General features: G+C 35.7%; 2 protein-coding genes across 11 annotated transcripts in view; both read right to left on the bottom strand.

The window, feature by feature from the left end:
* Positions 1-2,336, bottom strand: part of LOC105231008 (putative phosphatidate phosphatase) — a 36,646-nt gene extending 34,310 nt beyond the window's left edge. The window contains exons 1-2 of one of the 2 annotated variants that reach the window (XM_011212091.4): positions 2,226-2,336; positions 11-960 (exon numbers count right to left, since the gene is read on the bottom strand). In XM_011212091.4, the coding sequence (XP_011210393.2) occupies positions 11-389 (379 nt within the window). In that variant the 5' untranslated portion in view covers positions 390-960; positions 2,226-2,336. The remainder of the gene's footprint in view (positions 1-10; positions 961-2,225) is intronic. The other variant, XM_011212083.4, reaches the window with a different exon arrangement.
* Positions 2,337-5,864: 3,528 nt separating this feature from the next.
* Positions 5,865-18,037, bottom strand: LOC105231727 (putative phosphatidate phosphatase). Of its 9 annotated transcripts, XM_049452896.1 has the most exons (8): positions 17,796-17,954; positions 17,523-17,646; positions 16,615-17,028; positions 9,042-9,193; positions 7,382-7,600; positions 6,311-6,487; positions 6,069-6,245; positions 5,865-6,009 (listed from the first exon to the last, which is right to left on the bottom strand). In XM_049452896.1, the coding sequence occupies exons 2-8, from the start codon at positions 17,581-17,583 to the stop codon at positions 5,992-5,994; spliced, it is 1,218 nt and encodes a 405-aa protein (XP_049308853.1). In that variant the 5' UTR covers positions 17,584-17,646; positions 17,796-17,954; the 3' UTR covers positions 5,865-5,991. The 9 variants fall into 9 exon arrangements, with proteins under 9 accessions (XP_049308853.1, XP_049308856.1, XP_049308860.1 ...); XM_049452899.1 differs by lacking the exon at positions 17,523-17,646 and having other exon boundaries at positions 17,887-18,037; XM_049452903.1 differs by lacking the exon at positions 17,523-17,646 and having other exon boundaries at positions 17,921-18,025.
* Between the last annotated feature and the right edge of the window lie 5,655 nt (positions 18,038-23,692).

Raw genomic sequence — 23,692 nt, 5'->3', positions numbered from 1 at the left:
GAAGACTTACCGCAGAGCAGTATGAACACATCCAATGCCACACGATATAAAACGCGTTTGTTGTGATCCATTTTGATTATTTTCGAAGTGTGCTCGTTCGATGATTCCCACGTCAACCCAGCGCCTAGGCGTACTTCCACGTTGTTGTTATTTAAATTTGCGATTGCCACTGTGGTTGATGGGGTAACATTAGTGTTACTGTGATAGCCGTTGTTGCAGATGCAATTAATGCCACCAATATCGTTGCAATTGTGATTCGGATTTTGATAGCTGTTTTCCACGTCACGCGATTTTACCAACAACAAAGAAGACGACGACACGTCTGCACTATTTTGTCTTTCCGGCCGACGCAGCGGTGTTGCCTCAATAGCAGCTGATTCGTTACTCATTTCATTGGCAGTTGTGTGGTACTTTAAAATAGCTATGGACGGACATCCAACGTTACCGACGCGATGTAGACTCTCTGCTTATATTATCGATGGGAGAATATGCTACGAAAAAGCTCACTCCAAGCTAGTCTGCGCCGCGTTTTCTTATCCAATACTCAAATCGTACACAAACACTGAACGAATTTAGAGAGCAAGAGCAATAACGAACGCGTCTTTTGAAAAGCTTGAATACACTAAAAACCAATGAGATATCCGAAAGCGAACACGTTTTTCACTTTATACATATACCATAGAAATATTTAATGCTTATCAATTTCGTTTTGACAACGATTGCTCTTGTTGTTTATTCCATCGCATACTCTGTTAATTCACACTAAGATTTACTCAGAGTTAGGACACTTGCAGTTTTTTTTTAGTGTAAATCGTTGAGACTCCTCTAAGTAAACTTTTTTCTTTTTACTCTCAAAGAAATCACCTCCGAAAATGTATAGTTGAGCGTCCGAATGGTTTTTTAAATTAGAAGGAATATAACGTTTTAATTACAAAATGATGCGATTTTCCAATACATATTCTGCAAAGAGAGTAAAATATGTTCAATGTTATTATTAATTATTATGTATACGTAGATGCGTTTTAGCAAAACCGAACTTTATATACCAATTCGCTCAATTTACAGATTATGTTAGATATATAATATTATATACAATAAATAAATACATTAGGATGTCAAAGTGCGTGTTAAGGCAAATTCTTAAAAGAATCAGAAATTGGCTGGGATCATTGTGGTAGAATTCCGGGCTAAAGGAGGAATGCTAAAGTTTTTGAATTGCGAAGCCTCAACCAATTAGACCTTACAAAGGTATAATTCCCAATTTTGTGTAAATAGGTTGACACTTTAACAAGGTAGCAAATTCGATATTTAAGCAAGCCTTTCATATAATAGTTAAAAAAGCACTTACTGAAACATATATTTATTGTCTGATTAAAGATGCTATTTGAACACACTCTACATATATACATACATACATACATATGTATGTACACACTAATATCTTATAATAATATGCCGCATATTCAATATACCATATGTAGCGTTCGAGGCCCTTGACCTTCACATCGTGTCTGTACGACCCACAAGGCGGTCGTCAAGACGATATTATTGATTTCTCAGAGTTTTATATATTTATATTAATATGTGTATATATTTATATGTATGTATATATACAAATTATATTGTTAACGCCCCTTCTGGTTGGTAGATAAACAATTAAAATGTGCGAACATATGTATGTACCTATACATACATACACAAATAAAATGTAAACAATAAACCGAAGTTAAAATTGCGAGTATTTATTTGATTTCACTATTTTCAAAAATCTCGACAAGCCATTTCTGGCTCTTATATTTACAATTGAACAGCTTTTCTACCCTCGCCATTCAGGTTATTGACAGCGATTTTACTAGCATTGCAGAAATGGCCTCGAATAAACTACCGTAACTAAATGCAGACCTACATTTGTACATACATACATACATACATATGTATATCAGCACGTAACACTCCTAAGTTTCCCAACAAAATATTGCAGTCTTATTTTCGACCCGACAGTAATTTTATGCCAATAACTATGACAAGCGTATTATGAAAGCTTTGGCAGAACTGATAACGAAGTGTCATGACTTCATTCTGCACTGCAGCCAATGTTAAACTCGGAATACTTATATTTTTACACAAAATCCGTATTTTATTCGTTTAATTTAAACCCAAATTATCTGCGAATTAGCGTTTCAAGTAAATATTCGGACAATTTTTAAAAGGAAAAATGTACGCACATTACTGAATAGCCATCAACGCTAGTATTAACAGCACACACAGAGCAGCGAATATAACTACAACTTACACCAATGAATATGATTCAACAACTGAAAAACACACCCTTCAAATCAGTGCCAAGAGACAACAAGAGAGTCCAATGTTGATTCGGCAATCGGTTTGTTGCGAAACATGTTGCTTAGAACGCATTCAAATTTGGTGGGTTGTTAGTTAGCTCTCTGACAAATACTTTATTGTTATTATATCCTTACATATGTATGTGTGTGTTAGCAAATAAATGGATAAATGCAAGTTAATTAATAGATGGTAATTTATGTTATAACCACATGTACATACATTAATTTTACGTTTTCTGCTTGTGTTATGAATTCGGTCAAGAAAAAAACTAACAAATAACTTCTGCATGGAGAGGAACGACACACTAGTTTTTGCCTTATGGTTGATAATTTTGTGCTTAATGGGGTGCAGTCATGCTTCTGGGTAAGCAGTTGCAGTTGTAGAGCTATACCCAATTCTTACTCTTACATCCTCGACGTGCACCTTGGAAATGTGAGTAACTCTTGTGTAAGAAGCGGTAGCCAACCCTGGGGTAGCCTGGGGTCATGGCTAAAAGAGAGGAAGCTTAATTTTTAACATAGGGGCAATATGACCAAAAATGCCTCTTATGAGTGAATGGAGCGCGCTTATGATGACTGCCACGAACACGATGTAAAACTTCTGATGGCGAATGAATAGATGTTCCATTGCTCAACTATGATGACCTCATGGGGGACCTCACATTCTGCGCCAATTACCGTGGAATAAGTCTCCTTAATATCACATATAAGGTTTTATCGAGCGTAGTGTGTGAAAGACTGAAGCCCACCTGGAAAATCTACTATCGACTAGATTTTCACCATGCGCCAAATCTTGGAAAAGACCCGTGAAAGGAAGACCGACACACACCAGCTATTTGTCAATTTTAAAGCCGCTTTCGACAGCACTCTATGCCGCTATGTCTAAACTTGGTATTCTTGCAAAGCTAATGCGGCTGTGTAGGCTAACGTTGAGCAGTACCAAAAGCTCCATCAGGATCTAGAAGAACCTCTCCGAGCCGTTAGATACCAAGCGAGGTTTCAGACAAGGATAATCCCTTCGTGTGACGATGATATTGATATCATTGCCCTCAACAACAGCGCCGTTAGTTGTGCTCTTTCCAGACTGGATAAGGAAAAGCGTATAGGTCTGGTTGTGAACGAGGACAAAACGACATATGTATGTCGTCCTGTCATGAAACAAACAGTCATCGCATTCTCCACTTTGGCTAGCACGTCACTGTTGACAGTCATAACTTTGAAGTCGTATATAATTTCGCCTATTTTGGAACTAGCATAAACACCAACAATGATATCAGCCTTGAAATTAGTGATGAGCGATATTTCACTACCGGTGATTTTTTCACTGTGATTGAAAAATCGCAAATCGCAACTGCGATCACATTTTATAAATAGCAGTTCGCTTCTATGAACTGCGATTGCGATCGCAGTTCGAAACTGTGATCGCAGTTCGAACCTGTGAATTGCGATCGGAGTTCGAAACTGTGATCGCAGTTCGAACCAGTGAATTGCGATCACAGTTCGAACTGTGATTTACGATAGCAGTTCGAACCTGTGAATTACGATCACAATAGCAAATAGCAGAAAAGTAACAACTTTCTTCAGGGTATTGTATATACATATATATCGTATATGCTATTTTTCGTCATAGCGGTTTGAAGTTTTGAGTGTAACGCTCTTATAATTTTTAATAATGGCAGGAAATGTATCAAGGAAAAGAAGTGAAGTATAGCAGATGTTTGAAGTGGTAGATGAAATGTAAGCAAAATGGAATTATGGAATATTTTAATTTGTTTTAATTAAATTTTTAATTTTACTTATTGTTAAAACCAAATATGAAAGCTTTTTGTGATGAAAACAAGAATTGTAACTAATTAATTTCAGAAAAAATTATGGAATAAAAAAATTACGGGGTTTTAATATTTTCCCAAAGATTAGGAAACTCCCGTTAATTATTAGGTCTTGAAAATATTGAAAGCGGGTATTCTAAACAAACAAATTATCACCACACTAATGGTAATTCCTTCTAAGAAATGTGTGAAACCATCATACCAACATACAAATGAACTATGCTATACGGTCTAAGTGTCAGGTAGCCGAACCGCTCCAACATTTGCAAAAATGTAGTGAAAAGAAAGGCGGAAAAACTTGACTCGAGTTACAGGAGCCAAAAGAGAATTTGCCGCCAATAACGACAAAATGTTTTCGTCGTTTCCACGACAGTCGGGTCTACGTAAGTGGAACAGATCAGGACTTTTATTCGGCCAAACAGTGTCAAATTGGCAGAATCTGCCGCTACAACAACAACAACGACGTTTTAACGTCGACTTAGTTGCGATCGCAATAGGAATATAAAATCACAGTGATTTAAAAATAGCAATCACTGAAATCACAGATATCGAAAAATCACCATATGGCTCATCTCTACTTGAAATCCAATGCAGAATCACTATTGCCAACAGGTGATACTTTGGACTGAGTAGGCAATAGAAAACTAAAGTCCTCTCTCGACGAATAAAGACTAAACTCCACAAGTCTCTCATCATTCCCGTCTTACTACATGGTGCGCAGGCATGGACAATGACATAATCTGATGAGGCAGTCTTAGGAGTGTTCGAGAGAAAAAGGTTTTGAGGAAAATTTATAGTCCATTGCGCATTGACAACGGCGAGTACCGCAGTTGATGGAATGATGAGCCTGTACGGCGACTTTGACATAGTTCCGAATGGAAGAGAACACTCATATCACAAAATTATTCATCACCAGATCTATTTACTGTTTCTTTCTTCAAATTGCGGAATAATCAACCAACGATGTCGTACAATTATTAACTGATTCAATTTTGTAACTACTTTTTATCGTTATATCATTGAAATTGGAATATTCAATATCCTGTAAATGATGAAACGTCTGCCTTATATATAGACCAGTGTGTGAGTTATCTTCAAACACTTACTTACGTTTAAACATGTTCTCGAGTACAACAGAATAGTGTCAAAAGTTAATGGAATCAGTCCACACATTCCCTAGCCTCATTATAGACAACACAATGGTTTTCGACTATCAACCTTATTTCAAACGGTTCATGTCGGTCAACAAGCCTTATAAATTACGAGAGTATATAATGTTCGAGTTCACTCAAACTAAGCCCTTCTTACTTGATATGAATTAAAAATTGTCTTCCCACTGCTTGAAGAGAATCAAATATAACCGATAACATATTATATGTATCAAGATAATTAGATAATGTGCTTCAGAACAGAACAGGTCAAAGATGAAACGCTTGACAAAGCGATGGACAACAACAAATACTTACTTCCAGAGCCAAACTTACAATGTAGTACACACGTGCCAATTCAACTGGGTCAGATGTCTGTCATCGGCCGCCGTATGACAAAGATATATCCATATGAGGAAACTTGATTGCATCGTTTTTTTTACGCAGCTTTCTTTTTCAATAATTTTTAAACCTGGATGTTTGAAATTTTTTTTTTCTGATCTTCAAAGAGCCGAAAGGTCGACCCCAGTAAAGTAAAACGGATGTATCGCTATTATTTTTATTTTATTTATTTTATGTAAATGTATATAAGTATGTATTAAAATAAATTATTTTGTAAATATTAGGCATTTCTAGTTCCGTTCCATCGGAGGTGAGTATTTGGTTCTTTGGTCACCACAATGTTCGTATCTAGAAAGAGCTTAGCGTTTAGTTAATGCGACAATATCTTTCTTGTTGTGGAAACGTACCAACACAATAGCGTAAAACGCCCCAATCGCAGATCCGGCAAGTACATCCGTTGTATGGTGCTGACTATCGGAGATACGTGTTAACCCCGTATACCAAGCGAACATAAGAAGTAAAAATTGAATGAAGTGCTTCACCATTTTGCACCGTTCCCAAGTCATACGTTTTTCTAAATAAACCTATTAACATACATAAACATACAAACATCATAAGGAAACTCAATTTTACCGCCGATGCATTTTACCGTGATGTATACCATAGCGAAGCAGGCGAAGCTCGCATGACCGCTGGGAAAAGATAAGCTCATTTGCTTAAGCATGCGGGGTGTGGCATTGCCAGTGCAAATGAATTCCTCAATATAACGGTCAGCATTTACAGTGTCATTGCAAGTAGTACCATCGGTCATGACGGGTTGACATACCTGACAATAAAAGCATAGACATACCAATAAGACACTTGAACGAATTGTTAATTTTTATTAGATTAGAAAAGACGATTACTCATTATTTTTATACTCTTGCAACCTGCTGCTACAGGGTATTATAGTTTTATTCGTCTAACGGTTATATGTATCACCTAAAACCGCCCGCGCAAGCTATAGCTTGAATAAAAATTGAGAGATTTTGATGAAACTTGGTATGCAAATACAAAAAAAATACGAGTTCGTTGATGGGCGTAATCGAACCACTGCCACACCCACAAATCGCCATTAACCGAAAACCTATAAAATGCCATAACTAAGCACTAAATTAAAATATAAAACTGTAATTTGGTGCACGTAATCGCAGTAGCAAGGGGCAACTGTGGGCAGGACATTTTTAAAAATCGGGAATGGCCCCGCTCTCTTATATGTTGAATGTACATATCTCTAAAACTACTACGAGTATAGCTATAATATCCAAATTTGCTGAGCGCAAATATTATAAAACTCTTAACGACGTTGTGTATATAATAAAGTTACGTTATATATAAAAGTTACGTGTCACGTTCTTTGTCCGCGATGGACTCCTAAACTACTGAACCGGTTTTAGCAAAATTTAGCACACAGTGTCCAGTTTGAAGCAACTTAGAAGATAGGATAGTCAAAGCAATTCATAAATAAGAAATAGAGTGAAAACTGTATTAAATGGACGCTCTATTAAGGGCACATGTCCCTGTTTTGTACGTACATAGATACAGTAGCAATACTTGTACATATATGAGAAATTTATGTAGTACTTCTATTTGAATATACATATGTATGCTATTATGTTCAGTGAAACCTTGAAAAATTCCCCTTCATTTGAAAATTAAGCTCGACGCAACTTATACGTACTGCAAAGAAATGTGGCCGTAAACGTCCAATTGAATACTTAGCAATATCCATAGTCAATTGACCCACTCCGGAACCAAAAATTAATAGCCCAATTTTTTTGTAACTCTCCACGATCCAGTCAGCAATTTCCAACCGACAAATAAAGTAACGCTGGAAGGTCACATTACAGAGTCCACGGGTTCTATTGTAGTGGGAGAGAAAAAACTCGACAGTGGTGATCTAAAATAAAAAGTAATTATTATAATTTACGTGAATTTATATTTTCAATGAGACAATTCCATGTTATATCATAGACCAAAGTGAAAATATATGTATTCCTATATGAGCTTATTTTGATGGCTCATTTGCTTCACATCGATCGTCATGCTTTGAGTTCTAATTTTAAATAAGTAATTTCCGATGGCAGAGAATGTTAATAATTATTTACCTTTATATACATCATATATGTAAGTATCACATTTTATTTAAATCCTTAGAAATATACTATACTTGTCTATAAATACAAACGGCCTTTTCGAGCACAACTTCCTATGTGGGTTTACTAATGTGACAAAACTTGCAAATGAATACATTTGGAAGCAATCCTATTAAAGTTTTTAATGAGTTCCGATTTTAAAGAATTTTTTTTTTTAGTTTGAATAGAAGATAACATTTATCGAACGACACATTTGAATGTTAAATTACGTTTATTACGTTTTGTAAATCTTCTTTAAGGGGGTAGTCTGCTTTAGAAGCTTCAAAAAATCTATTTTTTTGCTTATATCTCTTTAAATATTATCTAAGAATATATCCCAAAAATTACAGATGGAAATTCGAAATATTTTCAAAGCAAAAAGGGAAATAGTGACCGAACGTCTAGCAGATATTATAAGTATACAAGTATAAGCGCTTGGGCAGAATGTGAAAACTTTACGCGTCATTCCTCGGCTTCTCGGTTTCTCATTTTTACGATTTTTCTTAATTGGCGGGCAGGATAGAAAACTAAACGTCCTATGGAATTGTGGCAAAGTTTATTATATTTTGCATTAAATTATCTTCTATTCAAACTAAAAAAAAAACTAGGAAAAGTTAGGTTTGAACATATGTTTAAACAACCACTTTTTTTCAGTTTTAAAAAATTTTGGAATTTTACTCTTTTCTTTGAAAGTTATTAACAACCGTGATACCCAAAACCGATACATATTCTGTTTCGAACATCAAACCAATAATATCTGAATTCATGTCACCTATCTACTTTTTTATCGGTTTTAATTCTGATTCCAACAACTATCAGATTCCACAACACCCCTGATTAGTTATGTTAAAATTTAAAGCGTTTAAGTTAAGTACCTCTCGTTGGCCATTTGCTCCAGCATCAATGGAATATGTCTCAACAAAATTAAGCGAGAATATTTACTTCAATATTATATCTCTCTTTAGTACAAATAATGACACTATGGTGATGAATGGAGTGATTTGGCTAACTCATTTACAATTAAATAATCCGTACCTACCATTTTTTGAAATAAAAATTTTTCAAAACCTAAAAGTATTGCCCTACTTGAACCCTTATTCCAATATTTTCGGTTTTTTTCTAAAAGTAAAAAAAACCTCTAACTAACCAAATAAGTATATACAAGTATGTGAGTTATAACCTTAGTTTATGCATTTGTGTACTTACTAATGATATTGGAATTACGAAACACATCAGAAATAGCATCCAATTGTCCACAGTATTTTTTTTGAATGGATGTTTCAAAGACTTATCGCCACAGAAAAATCCGCGTTTATATGATGTGCCCCAAAGATGAAATGCCAATACTGGTAATGCAACTATGTATGTAGAAATATGATTTTTTTTAATTTCGATTGTAAGTCAGATTTTAGGCAACTTCATACAATATAGTGTTATACACATATGTAGTAATAAGAAATATATCTTATTCTTTGTATTTACTAAGCTTCTTGATATTTTCGTTAATTATCTTTAAAGCAAAAGCTTCACAAAATATCGAGCTACATACATAAGTACGTCTGTTTTTCCCACACATATTGTTTACAAATAAAAGTTTTTGAAATAATGCAAACTTCAAGCGCCAAAGAAACGTATGAGTTCGCAAAGTTGAAAGAATATTGATCTTAAAGTTCAGTCGTAATTGTCTTAAATTTGAGTAGTCAATTAAAATAGGGTGATGATATCAACTGGGCATAATAAAAAAAAAAACACTCTTTTGGCGAGAAAATGTGCAGTAATTGACCGCCACCATAAACAATACACTAAATAAACTAATATTGCAAGGTATTTACGGCACACGAATTTAAGGATTTTTTAACCCTTCAACCCGTCCTTGTCATAAGTTGTCACATTTTGAACTCAACCCCGCCCCCCCTTTGGTGACGTCACACATTTTATGGATTTATCAAAAAAGAAATAAAAAAAGGTTATTCTATTTATTCTTATATTTATTGAGTAATCTTTAATAAAATCAACATTTAGTTAAATATTAAAGTACAGAAACAACGAAAGAAAGCCAAGAAATAATACACTTAATTATGCTAATTAAAAATACAAAACTTAATCATCTTGTGTCCATGGACTTTTGACCCACTCCTTTATATCATGCATTACTGGTAAATCAGGCACTTCATTTTCTTTCTGAATTTGGATGTCAGGGACACCTTTCGTATCAACATCGTCTTCTTCCATCCATAAAGCATCGTCATCATTCATTAATTCTCTCGGGCACGTCTAGCCGCAATTCTTTGAGGGCGAATTTTTGCGATAGGTAACAACTCTTGTTTTTATGTGATTGTTTGTGTTGAATGGTGGCTTTATATGAAGAAAATATAGGCCGCATATGCTACACGATCTTTTAAATAAGTATGACTCGACACTAGGGCAATAACTATCATATGGAACCATTTGGCTACATTTAAAATATAAGGCTACAAAGCTACACTGCTTCCTAAATGGCTACTATTTCTTAAAATTTTCAAATTTACTTAATTTTTTTTTCTTCTTTGTTAAATAATCGCATCATACTACTCAATACCACAAGAAAATATCACAATTACATTGTAATCATACCTTAATTGCATTGTATATACATATATGCATGGTAGGTGTAAATGTCACAAATGTAAAAGTAGGGTTGGCAAACCATCGCAAGTAACGGGTGATTTTTTTGAGGTTAGGATTTTCATGCATTAGTATTTGACAGATCACGTGGGATTTCAGACATGGTGTCAAAGAGAAAGATGCTCAGTATGCTTTGACATTTCATCATGAATAGACTTACTAACGAGCAACGCTTGCAAATCATTGAATTTTATTACCAAAATCAGTGTTCGGTTTTTTTTTTTTTTCGGACAAATTTTGTTCAGCGATGAGGCTCATTTCTGGTTGAATGGCTACGTAAATAAGCAAAATTGCCGCATTTGGGGTGAAGAGCAACCAGAAGCCGTTCAAGAACTGCCCATGCATCCCGAAAAATGCACTGTTTGGTGTGGTTTGTACGCTGGTGGAATCATTGGACCGTATTTTTTCAAAGATGCTGTTGGACGCAACGTTACGGTGAATGGCGATCGCTATCGTTCGATGCTAACAAACTTTTTGTTGCCAAAAATGGAAGAACTGAACTTGGTTGACATGTGGTTTCAACAAGATGGCACTACATGCCACACAGCTCGCGATTCTATGGCCATTTTGAGGGAAAACTTCGGACAACAATTCATCTCAAGAAATGGACCCGTAAGTTGGCCACCAAGATCATGCGATTTAACGCCTTTAGACTATTTTTTGTGGGGCTACGTCAAGTCTAAAGTCTACAGAAATAAGCCAGCAACTATTCCAGCTTTGGAAGACAACATTTCCGAAGAAATTCGGGCTATTCCGGCCGAAATGCTCGAAAAAGTTGCCCAAAATTGGACTTTCCGAATGGACCACCTAAGACGCAGCCGCGGTCAACATTTAAATGAAATTATCTTCAAAAAGTAAATGTCATGAACCAATCTAACGTTTCAAATAAAGAACCGATGAGATTTTGCAAATTTTATGCGTTTTTTTTTTAAAAAAAGTTATCAAGCTCTTAAAAAATCACCCTTTATTTACATGCAAATGGTGGCTTGATGAAGTTTGCTTTGAGTGTTTGTTGGCTGCTGATACATTGATGATGGTTAGGTAAGCTAATTTTAATGTTAATAATTATAAGAAGGAATAATTAAAAATGTTATATTTCAGATTTATAGTAAAAAAGTCACGGATTGATAAACAAAAGGAAAATGAAGAAAACTTTACTGAAGAAGACATTACTGAAGAAAAAGAACAAGGAAATAACAATGAGCCGTATGTGTTTAGAATTTTGCCAATCCCAGAATTTTATTAAAAATGTTTTGTTTATTTAGTAAAAAGAGCAAAAGAACGAGAAAGTTCAGAACTGAGTGGCTGAAAAAGTTCCTGTGGCTGGAAAACAAAAATGGTCTCGCTTTTTGCAAAGCGTGCAACAAGAACTCTTTAAATATATTGTCACATCTTAACAGACACGCCAGTTGTTCTTCTCATGTACAAAATATGGAAACCAAAAAGAGTCAATTATCGATGGAGACATTTTTGGATACCGAAAAAGAGCAGATGAGCAAAAAGGTTCAATATGCAGAATTTACACTCGTCATGTTTCTTATAACGCACAACTTGCCGTTTTTATTAATGGTTGTTTTATCTGCTCTGTTAGCTGAATGTTGTCCGGACTCTGAAGTGGCCAAACGTTTGCAAATTGCCAGAATTAAAGCAACAAACATAACCAAGGAAATTGCTAGCAAAACAAAAGAACTGTAAGTTTTCAATAATCATTGACGAAACGACGGATATCTCAATTAAAAAATGTCTGGTAATGGTCGTGAGATACGTTGTGAACTTTATTGCAAAGGATCGATTTTTAGCACTTATTGAGCTACCAAAGTGTGAGTCAGCTTCAGTATTTGGAACTGTAAAAAAGTTTTTGTTAGACAACAATATTCCGCTAAAAAATATTATAGGTATGGCAACAGATGGTGCAAGTGTCATGGCTGGCCATTTATCTGGCGTAAAAACGTTACTGGAGTCAGAAACAAATATTTTTTATTTGAAATGTACTTGCCATTCTTTGCATTTGTGTGTGAGTTATGCCCCTAAAAAAATACCCGGCTGTCTTTAGAGGGAGTTGTTTCCCGAATAAATGAGCAATGGGACGCCTTAAAAATTTGTTTATATATGCAAAATTAGAAGTCAATGCAATTCGATCAAACCAATTGGCTGAAAAAATGGAAAATAATAAAACAAATCAATAAAAGGTAACATCCTGGCATTTTACATAGAGCTTTTAGATCAAATAAAATTAAGATTTGATTTCTCCAGGAAGGATTTAGAACTTTTAAAATTAATAACACCTGAGGAGGTGATGTCAGCAAATGACAATAATATTTTAGATTTAGTTTTGGAATATGCAGACTTATTTGAATGTGGCTGTGATAAAATCATTACGCAATGGACTTTATTTAAATTAAGTAATCACAATTTAAATAGTAATTAGGATATAGACTTATTTTGGGAGAAAGTCGCTTCCATGAAAGATGGACTGGGCGACTTAAAATTTCCAGATCTAAGTGGCTTTGTATTTAATTTATTGTCATTGCCTCACAGTTCTGCAGTGGCAGAGAGAAAATTCTCTTCTCTTAAATTAATTAAAACCAGCATTAGAAATAAGTTGGAAGTAAGTACTTTACATGCGATAATGACCTGTAAAGAACTAACGAATAGAAATATTGTTTGGTCAGCAAAAAAAAGATTTTCATTATTTTTACAACTTTGTCAATTAAACACAAGAAATGTTTTTTTTATTATTTTTATAATAACAATGATATTTAATTATATAATATTTATCACCAAATGTGTTCCTTTAAGTTTAATACAATAATTTTTAAATACATAAAAAACAATGTTAACATAAAGTGGTTATTTTTTTGAGTTAAATAAAATTATATGAATAAAGAAATTCTATAAAATAACTGTCTTTTACAATTTTTAGGTGTAAAAAATGTATGGCTACATTAAGTTTCGGTTTGCTACACTTTTGGATACAGAAAATATTTTGTCAGTGGCAACACTGTATGGAACTTGTTTCAAATAGGATGATGCTTGGAGATTTAATAATATCTGTAGTAATAATGGAGCAAACTTAGCGTCGTTGTCGTTTGAAATGTGATGCCTTAAAGCTTTTGAACTTCTGAGAAGTGCACAATAATTTTTTGCCAGTTGTCTTTCAAAAAAACTGGAAAACTTACCGCCGAAGACAGATCACCACTCTTCATATCACCAACACAATGCTAGCTCTCACACATCGATTGAAACAAATGCATTTTTGGGCACTCAAAACATCGATGTGATGACTCATCTACTTAGAGTCCTTACTTTGGACCGAATGACTTCTTTTTATTCCTATAAAAAATAAACTGAAGATGCCGTTGACAAGTTCAAAACGCATATTTTTGAGATACCTCAATCAGAGTGGGAAAAGTGCTTCGACAATTGGTTGAAACGCATCTGAAAGTGTGTAGATCTTAATGAGAAATACATATTTTGAAAAACAAAAAAGTGATTTTCGATGTTTAATATTTGTTTTTGTTCTCTAATCCCGAAATATATAACCAACTTACCTATATATATGTGAGCACACAGAGGTTAATATCCATATGCGTGTGCACCACCAGAATAGGACCTGCACATGTGTGTGTTCCAACATATATTCGTATTCAATAAATCATCACTTTACTTCACTTTACACTTGTACTATATGCATACCGTGTCGCAAGTCAATACACTTTGCACTTATGCGACACGTTGTTCAGACATCATTTCCTTGTAATCGTTGAACTGAACGGACAAGACCTCAGAAGAGGAAACTTTGGCGCTACTTGTATTTTCGGTGTGCGCGGAAAATGAGAAGCAAAACAGGCAACAAAACGAAAGCAACGCTTTTTGAGTCTTCCAGCGTACTTATTCCTGTTGTTACCTTTTCATGTTCTCTAAGGATGTCTAGATGGTGAAAGTACCAAAGCGTTGGCTCATACATATATGTCTTCTCCACCAGCACCAGACATTTCAGATTTTTTAATTTTGCACAACTCTCAGCTATAGGAATTTCGCATGGCATTAAGGGGCCGCCTGCTTCAGAGGCTATAAAAATCGATTTTTTGATAATTATTTTGGGAGGGAAAGAAATAATTGATTAAAGTGAAATTTCTAGGGTTTATAGATATGTATATACATATTTAAACATCATCCGGAAATTTTTTTTTAGATGCGAAATCTTTGATATTCTGCCTTTAGGAAGCAATTGGCCGATGCCTTATGTTATTTAAAAATATTTTCAAACTTGAATTTTCTTAGTGTTTTTTTAGTTTAAAAATTAAGCAAAATCGTAAAAATGACTAATGTGACTGATGTGCGTACAACATTTCACTACAAAATTTTAACAAGAACGAGATCGGTAAGCATACTGCAGAAAGATTTCAATTTTTTTCATACTTGTATGCATACTTAGAATTTGGTATGTATACTCACCTATACACAATGCGACAATAGGCAATACTTGATTTGTAGCATAGACATATCTGCGCGAAAATCTCTTTAATGTCTTTAAAAATACTCTCCATTAAAATCAGGGCCGGCTTGAGACAATTTATAGTCCTGGGCAAGTGACAAATTCTCCGCCCCTTGCAAGCCTATTTTGCGCACCAACAAAATTTAACAATTTTATAATTTTTAAAAATTATTCAGGCTATTTTATTAAAAAGCACTCATATTCCAGGTGTAACATAATGATTACTATATAATAAAAACAAGTTATGAATAAATATTTTCGAATGGAATGTGAATTTTATTGTAATTTATTATTTAAATAAAATAAATATATAAACAAATAAATAAAATTAAACAAAATGCCACTTCAATATTTTTGCGTCACAGACAAATGGCAATCTTTCCAGTATGAACGGGCTTACTTTTACCAACACAAAACATGGGTTCTGGACGCTCCCACCGTCTCTTCAGGTGACGAAAAAGATTGGCGTTTTAGTTTACTTTTTCCGTACGGTAAAAAGTCATGTGGTGCCAAGTGAAAACTATGCGGAGGATGAATCATTAAATCGATGTTTTGAGTGCTCAAAATACCGTTGTTTCACTCGATATGTGAAAGTTAGTTTTATTATGGTGAAGAGTGATCCATCTTCCACAGTTGGTTTTTCTGACTTCTTGAAAGACAACAGGCAAGCAAATTGTTGTGTACCACTCATAATTTACTGTTCTGCGTTAATCAGTTGTATGGTTGCGATATGTCCAGTTTTCCCAAAAAAACGAGGAATCATTTGCTTGGAACTTCTTCGTGAACGAGCAATTTTTATGGTCGCCTAGTCTGGAAACACGCCTATAATCGACAGCTATTTACTTTCGGACTCATATGCTTAATTCTACGATTCATCAGGCGTTGCGTTATATAGTATATAGGTGTTATAAACGTGTTTCGCAACACCGCTATCGTATTTGTTTAACATTTTTCGCGATCAATGCACACGACTTACTTTTTTGAGCGATTGGCAAATTGTGAGGGATGATGACGATCTTGCAATATCAGTTTGCGCACAGCATCAATAGTTTACGTAATACTGATTTTGGACGACCTGCTCTATTGAATTCACCATCACCATCATCCCCAAACAAATTAAATTTTAAATTCAAATTAAATTTTGACATTCTATCGATTATTTGTCGTCAAAATCGGACTATATTACATTTCTTATATATGTACAACCCATTATTCAGATCTTTTAAATTTCGCCTTAAAAATTGCAGGCTCGAAACCAGTTTTAGACCTATGTATATTCATTGAGCAAAGTTATTCAGAATGATTCGTAAAACATTTCCCGCATACGCATTATACTCGTATAGTAAAAAATTTACCCTCTCTAATACCATATGTATATATTATGTTACTCAAACGTTATGAAATCAGTTGTATTTACCATTCATATGATTTTGGAAAGAAAATCAACCCTGCCTATCAAATATGCATACTTTTGTTTTTTGTTTTTTGCTTTGATCATAACTCCGATTCTAATCATCGGACAGTAAACAGGTCGCTTCGGTGAATTCTTTACACTGTTGCCTCGAAATTTTTAAATATTATTAGGTGCATATATGTATATATGTAATTATTACTCACCACAACCCAGAATGAGGAAGTCCGAAATAATGCGACAGCAAATTATACTCATTCCATTTTTAGAATCCATATTTTCTGCATTTACTGGCTCACTCGGGGCATTATCGCTCCCATTTAAGTAACCATTAAAGGGCAGAGACACGTTATTATTGTTGTTTTTATATTGAGATTTACTGATTGTAATTGGCAATGGTTTTGTCGAAAAATTGTTTTTGGTTGGAGCCGGTGCAAAAGTCACAGTGGTTTGTACCACCCCCACCTGGGAAGTCGGAGACGACGGCTCACTGTTACTGCTTAAGCTATCCAGACGCTGTAATAACGCGGCGTCTGATAAGCTTGTCGGTCTTAAACTACTCATGTTATTTTCTTGAATCAGCAAATCCCTCTCAATAAACACAAGTCCCGCAATTAAGCCTAAATTTCATTTGATATTTGACCAAATAACCGTTAGATGAGCTTTATACATATGTATGTGTTTTCGACCGTCCTACAAAAATTATTATAATTGTCATATCGTAGTTCTTCAGAGAACTAAGGTGATGTGAGTAGTGTTAACTTGGGGTAGTAGTTTTAATTTAATTTAAAGTAAATTTATGATTATGTAAGATTTAAGGTTTTACACTATCGCGTAAATTTAAACAAACATACAGAAACTTGTATGCGGCTAGGAATAAATTTAAAACTCAGCAAGGCATTATTAGATCAATAAACTTTTTGAATTCATGAAGCAATAATTTGGGGAGAGTAATTTGTTTTCACTACGTCAATCTAGAAAAATCAAGCACTCGAAATTTTGCACCTTTAACAACAAAATATTTTCTTAATGCACGTAAATATTTATTTTGGATTAACACACTCCTTTATTTATATTTCCACATACATATGTACATACATACATATATACATACATGAGTATGTAGATATGTGCAACCAAACTGTGGCAGGAAGTATTTCGAAGCCTGTGGTCATTAGTTATTTTTGCTGTTTTTATTTGTTTATGGAGTTATCTTCAAACATCAAGAACGAATAAACCTACAAACATATGACTGTATGTAAATATAAACAAAACGTATGCACAATTTTATTTTTTTTTCAAATTTTTAAACGCCTTCGTGTTTCACTCAGGTGGTGCTGGCACGAATAAAGAAATAGAATTATTTTCAAATGATGGAAAATTGTACCATGCTTGTTCTAAGTTTCTGTTTTCACATTGTTTCGTCTTCATTTTCAGATAAATATATTTTTTCCGTACGCATTCAAAATACTACAAACCAGAACTGTAAAGACACAAGAGACATAAACGAACCGTATTGCCACAACACAAAATAACCACTGCTATTCAACAACCACAAAATTCCAATTCATTAAGAATATTTCTGTTCTGACTGCACGATCATATGCTGAATACAATGCTCGCGACACGACATGCCAACACGATAGTAAACTGAAAACGGCGTTGTGCATCCTACTACATGAACGCATGTACACAAGACAACGCAGTTGTCCATTTCGCATGTACACAATTTCGTTGTGGCCATACTAATACCTTGCACTCCAATGAAATTTTAATATTTTGTTCAAAGTGAAATTTTTTATGCAAAAAATAAGTAAATAAGTAAATTTATTTGTTTTAAATTATCAATTGTTATTACAAATGGTATAATAGAGCTATTTTATGCTCTTATTTGTAAAATAACGTCAAGTTTATTAGTGGCATCACCACTCTTCCTCATCTCTCTATCTTCCATTCTACTGTCAACTCTACTGTCGTCCTACTGTCGTTGTCAAATATGGGAGAACATTGAAGTTAGCGAGAAGGAGAACCGTCGGCCTGCAGTCGTGTAGTCGTGCAGCTGTCAAAATAACAGTGCCCATAAGAACGTGTGTATTTTAATATTTGACAGATGTCGTTTGGCGTCTGTCGCCAGCATTGTATTCAGCACTTCAGTCTCTGGGATTGTTGCCACAGATCTTTCTGCAACATGCTCTCCACAGAAAATGTTGACAGCACACTCTTTTTTGTTGCCAAACTGCTTCAGTTGGTGTCTGAGCCAGGAATAAAGGGATGTTCAACTTATTCCAGTGTGAGAGCACCTCAAAATAAACGTTTTTTATAACATTTTCCATTATGGGCAGATCGAACAAAATAAGAATTTTTGGCAATTTAAATTAAAACACCCAACATTTAGTACGAATAAAAATTACTATGTAGTGGTTATTTAATATATGGAGAAACTATTTAAATCTTTTTAAAGTATATTAGAAGAACTGAATTTTGACCTTTCAATACCCAATAAAAGGATTTAATCTTGTTAGCTCTCAATCATTAAATGTTTTTAATCATTTTCCATTGAAAACAATACTATGATGCTTCAAACTACAAAACCTTTCATCAAATACCTTTAAATTTCACAAATTTATTTAATTTTCATTGTTTTTCATTTATATAAGTGGGCTTAAACGATGCAACAAGTCCCTCCGTTCACATATTTTTTTGGCAAGATTTCAATCTGGCCATCGCTCGTTTCAAAGTGATAAACGTCAAAACCTACTGAACTCGATTAGCTGTCAAAGTACAGTAGGTTTTGACGTTTAGCAATTGAAGTTAAACATCTCTTTATCTCTGGTCTGAGCATTGGCTCAAACAAGTCGTGCCACGATGTTCTTTATAAGAATCAAAGAAATTATACATTGGAATGTTACGAAATTTATAATTACTCCACAACAGTACCCATTTATTTGAAGAATTTTTGCGACAGATACGTCACAATGTTCATACATACATATCTACGTTACAATGTTCATACATACATATGTACATAGGTACATAATTCGATCTAGTCACAAGTATAAACACTATTGAAAGAAGTGAAACATTTCGTCTCTTAGCCTTGCGTTCTGGGCAGAGCTTAATGACTTGCAGTCTTCATGGCCCGATTTCGCTACCTAATTTTGCCGGGATGACACACGGCGGAAATGGGTGATGTCGTAATAAAGAACATTCCTCTCCTGTCTCCTTTAAATTGGTATAGTAGGAGTAATTTGAGATGACACCTCTATACGATGGTCATCCTTGACCACGTGGCCTCAGAAGAGCATTAATAAACATTTCTACCTTTCCAGTGTAAGAAAGTACTCAGTAACCATGAATAAAACCAATTCAAAAAGTTACATTACTATTTACTAAATAACCTTATATTAAGGCCAAATTGCACTTAATGCATGAATGTGGATCACAATATTGAATTACATTTACTTAATTTTTTACGACAGATTGTAAACTAAGATACATATATTAATAAACAAAATATTATAGAGTTCGGGTATAACCGAACAAAACTTGAAGAATAACGGGAAAGACATTACCCACTCTGCACAGAGCTTTCTCATACCCTAGTATTCGTTAATGATATAATATACTATGTACATATTTAGTTGACATCTTTAGAGTGTCTGCTCTCAAACAATTTAACTTTAAGGTCATTCAAAATTATTTTGTGGACTATTTTGATGTTTTCGTCGGTAACAACCACTTTTGGGCTTCCACTGCGTTCACCGTGTTTAGTGCTCATTTCAATACGTCCTAATTTCTTGATGGTTGTTTTTCCGCGGACAGTGTCCGAAAACTCGTCATCAATATTTTATCAACATGCGCAATTCTATTTTATTAATTCACAAACTAATGATCCGACAGCTATCAAATTTTTACACGAGCGTTTTGAATGTTAGGGCTAACTAAAAATCATATGGATGTAATTCTAGTGGCTCCATCTATGTGCCATGCTGATTGACCTCTATGTACATTAGTAGTTTCACAATTTAATTCTCCAAAATCAGGAATATCAAATAATATGAAGGTTTCTTTACAATTTTTATTTTTAAACTTAAATAATATCTTATTAAATAACTGAAAAACCGTGGCACAAAAAATTCAGATTTGCGACTGCACGTATGAACAACTGAGGTTAAGTTCAGCCGACATTTTAGATCGTTCGAAATTCTTACCTTATTAAAATAAATTTTTCCGTAACATTCCTGCTAACATATCCAAAACTAATTAAGGTGTAAAAAGAGTTAAATTTAATAATTATTATATATTCGGTACTTGGACTAATTTGAACCTTTGTTTAGTCCTGATATTTTGGTTGATTCATGATTTATACACGATAACTTGAAAGAATTGAATGGAAATCAAAATAGTGTAATATAGAAATCAAATCGTCATTCAAAAAAAAATTATAAACCAAGGAACTTGGTAAATAGCACCTCGATACTTTACCAACCTTCTCAGAGTGTCAAGGAACATGTATAGCAAAATTCATAAAAGTGTTCAATTTTTTATGTAAACTTTTGCTTACACGAACGCTTACATGGATGGATTGCGAGACTTTTATTCGGAATTCAACTTAGTTCAGGTGGTACAAACAACCGTTAGGTGAACAAAACTAAATAATGTACTCATATTTAATATTAATGCAAAATTCTTTTCAACTTTGCTCGATTCTTTTTTGTTCTTAATGAAAATTGCAAAACTGTAACATCTGAAATGCAGAAAATCTAACTGGTAGTCCCGGAAATCCCCCAGGCTTTTTTGAGTAGACAACTTAACGCAAAAAAGAGTAAGAAAGGGCTAAATTCGGGTGTAACCGAACATTTCATACTCTTCCTCATTTAATATAACTTCAGATATTTTCGGCATTAAATTATAATATACTCAGTATTATCTTCTTCTTAATTGGCGTAGACACCGCTTATGCGATTATAGCCGAGTTAACAACCGCGCGCCAGTCGTTTCTTCTTTTCGCAACGTGGCGCCAATTGGATATTCCAAGCGAGGCCAGGTCCTTCTCCACTTGGTCCTTCCAACGGAGTGGAGGTCTTCCTCTTCCTCTGCTTCCCGCGGCGGGTACTGCGTCAAATACTTTCAGAGCTGGAGTGTTTTCGTCCATCCGGACAACATGACCTAGCCAGCGTAGCCGCTGTCTTTTAATTCGCTGAACTATGTCAATGTCGTCGTATATCTCGTACAGCTCATCGTTCCATCGAATGCGATATTCGCCGTGGCCAACGCGCAAAGGACCATAAATCTTTCGCAGAACTTTTCTCTCGAAAACTCGCAACGTCGACTCATCTGTTGTTGACATCGTCCAGGCCTCTGCACCATATAGCAGGATGGGAATTATGAGTGACTTATAGAGTTTGGTTTTTGTTTGTCGGGAGAGGACTTTGCTTCTCAATTGCCTACTTAGTCCGAAGTAGCACCTGTTGGCAAGAGTTATCCTGCGTTGGATTTCTAGGCTGACATTGTTGGTGGTGTTTACGCTGGTTCCAAGATAGACGAAATTATCTACAACTTCAAAGTTATGACTGTCAACAGTGACGTGAGTGCCAAGTCGCGAGTGCGACGACTGTTTGTTTGATGACAGGAGATATTTCGTCTTGCCCTCGTTCACTGCCAGACCCATTTCTTTTGCTTCCTTGTCCAGAACTAACGGCGCGGGTGTTGAGGCCGATGATATCAATATCATCCGCATACGCCAGCAGTTGTACACTCTTATAGAAGATGGTACCTTCTCTGTTGAGTTCTGCAGCTCGAACTATTTTCTCCAGAAGCAGGTTGAAAAAGTCGCACGATAGGGAATCGCCTTGTCTGAAACCTCGTTTGGTATCGAACGGCTCGGAGAGGTCCTTCCCGATCCTGACGGAGCTTTTCGTGTTGCTCAACGTCAGTTTACACAGCCGTATTAGTTTTGCGGGGATACCAAATTCAGACATCGCGGCATAAAGGCAGCTCCTTTTCGTGCTGTCGAAAGCAGCTTTGAAATCGACGAATAGGTGGTGAGTGTCGATTCTCCTTTCACGGGTCTTTTCCAAGATTTGGCGCATGGTGAATATCTGGTCGGTTGTTGATTTACCAGGTCTGAAGCCACACTGATAAGGTCCACTCAGTTTGTTGACGGTGGGCTTTAATCTCTCACACAATACTCTCGATAGAACCTTATATGCGATGTTGAGAAGGCTTATCCCACGGTAGTTGGCGCAGATTGTGGGGTCTCCTTTTTTATGGATTGGGCAGAGCACACTTCGATTCCAATCGTTGGGCATGCTTTCGCCCGACCATATTTTACAAAGAAGTTGATGCATGCTCCTTATCAGTTCTTCGCCGCCGTGTTTGAATAGCTCGGCCGGCAATCCATCGGCCCCTGCCGCTTTGTTGTTTTTCAGGCGGACAATTGCTATTCGAACTTCTACATGATCGGGCAATGGAACGTCTGCTCCATCGTCATCGATTGGGGTATCGGGTTCGCCTTCTCCTGGTGTTGTGCGTTCACTGCCATTCAGCAGGTTGAAGAAGTGTTCCCTCCATAATTTAAGTATGCTCTGGGCATCGGTGGCTAGATCACCTTGGAGGGTTCTAGGAGTATGCTCCGGTCTTGAAACCTTCTGTAAGCCGCCGCATTTTTTCGTAGAATTTTCGAGCATTACCCCTGTCGGCCAGCTTATCAAGCTGCTCGTACTCACGCATTTCGGCCTCTCTCTTCTTCTGTCTGCAAATGCGTCTCGCTTCCCTCTTCAACTCTCGGTATCTATCCCATCCCGCACGTGTTGTGGTCGATCGTAACGTTGCGAGGTAGGCAGCCTGTTTTCTCTCCGCTGCGACACGGCACTCCTCGTCGTACCAGCTGTTCTTTTGCACTTTCCGAAAACCAATGGTTTCGGTTGCAGCTGTACGTAAGGAGTTTGAAATGCCGTCCCACAGTTCCCTTATACCGAGTTGTTGACGAGTGCTCTCAGTGAGCAGGAGTGCAAGCCGAGTAGAGAATCGTTCGGCTGTCTGTTGCGATTGCAGCTTCTCGACGTCGAACCTTCCTTGTGTTTGTTGGCGTGCTTTTTTTTTATCTTAGCTGCAACAAGATAGTGGTCCGAGTCGATGTTAGGACCTCGGAGCGCACGCACATCTAAAACACTGGAGACGTGCCTTCCGTCTATCACAACATGATCGATCTGGTTGGTAGTTTCTCGATCCGGAGACAGCCAGGTAGCTTGATGGATCTTCTTATGCTGGAATCTAGTACTA

This window comes from Bactrocera dorsalis, chromosome 3 (genome assembly GCF_023373825.1).
Source record: "Bactrocera dorsalis isolate Fly_Bdor chromosome 3, ASM2337382v1, whole genome shotgun sequence".
In the NCBI taxonomy this organism is placed as follows: domain Eukaryota; kingdom Metazoa; phylum Arthropoda; class Insecta; order Diptera; family Tephritidae; genus Bactrocera; species Bactrocera dorsalis.
Note: the sequence above shows the minus strand (reverse complement) of the source record. Positions and strands in the feature narration are given on the sequence as shown.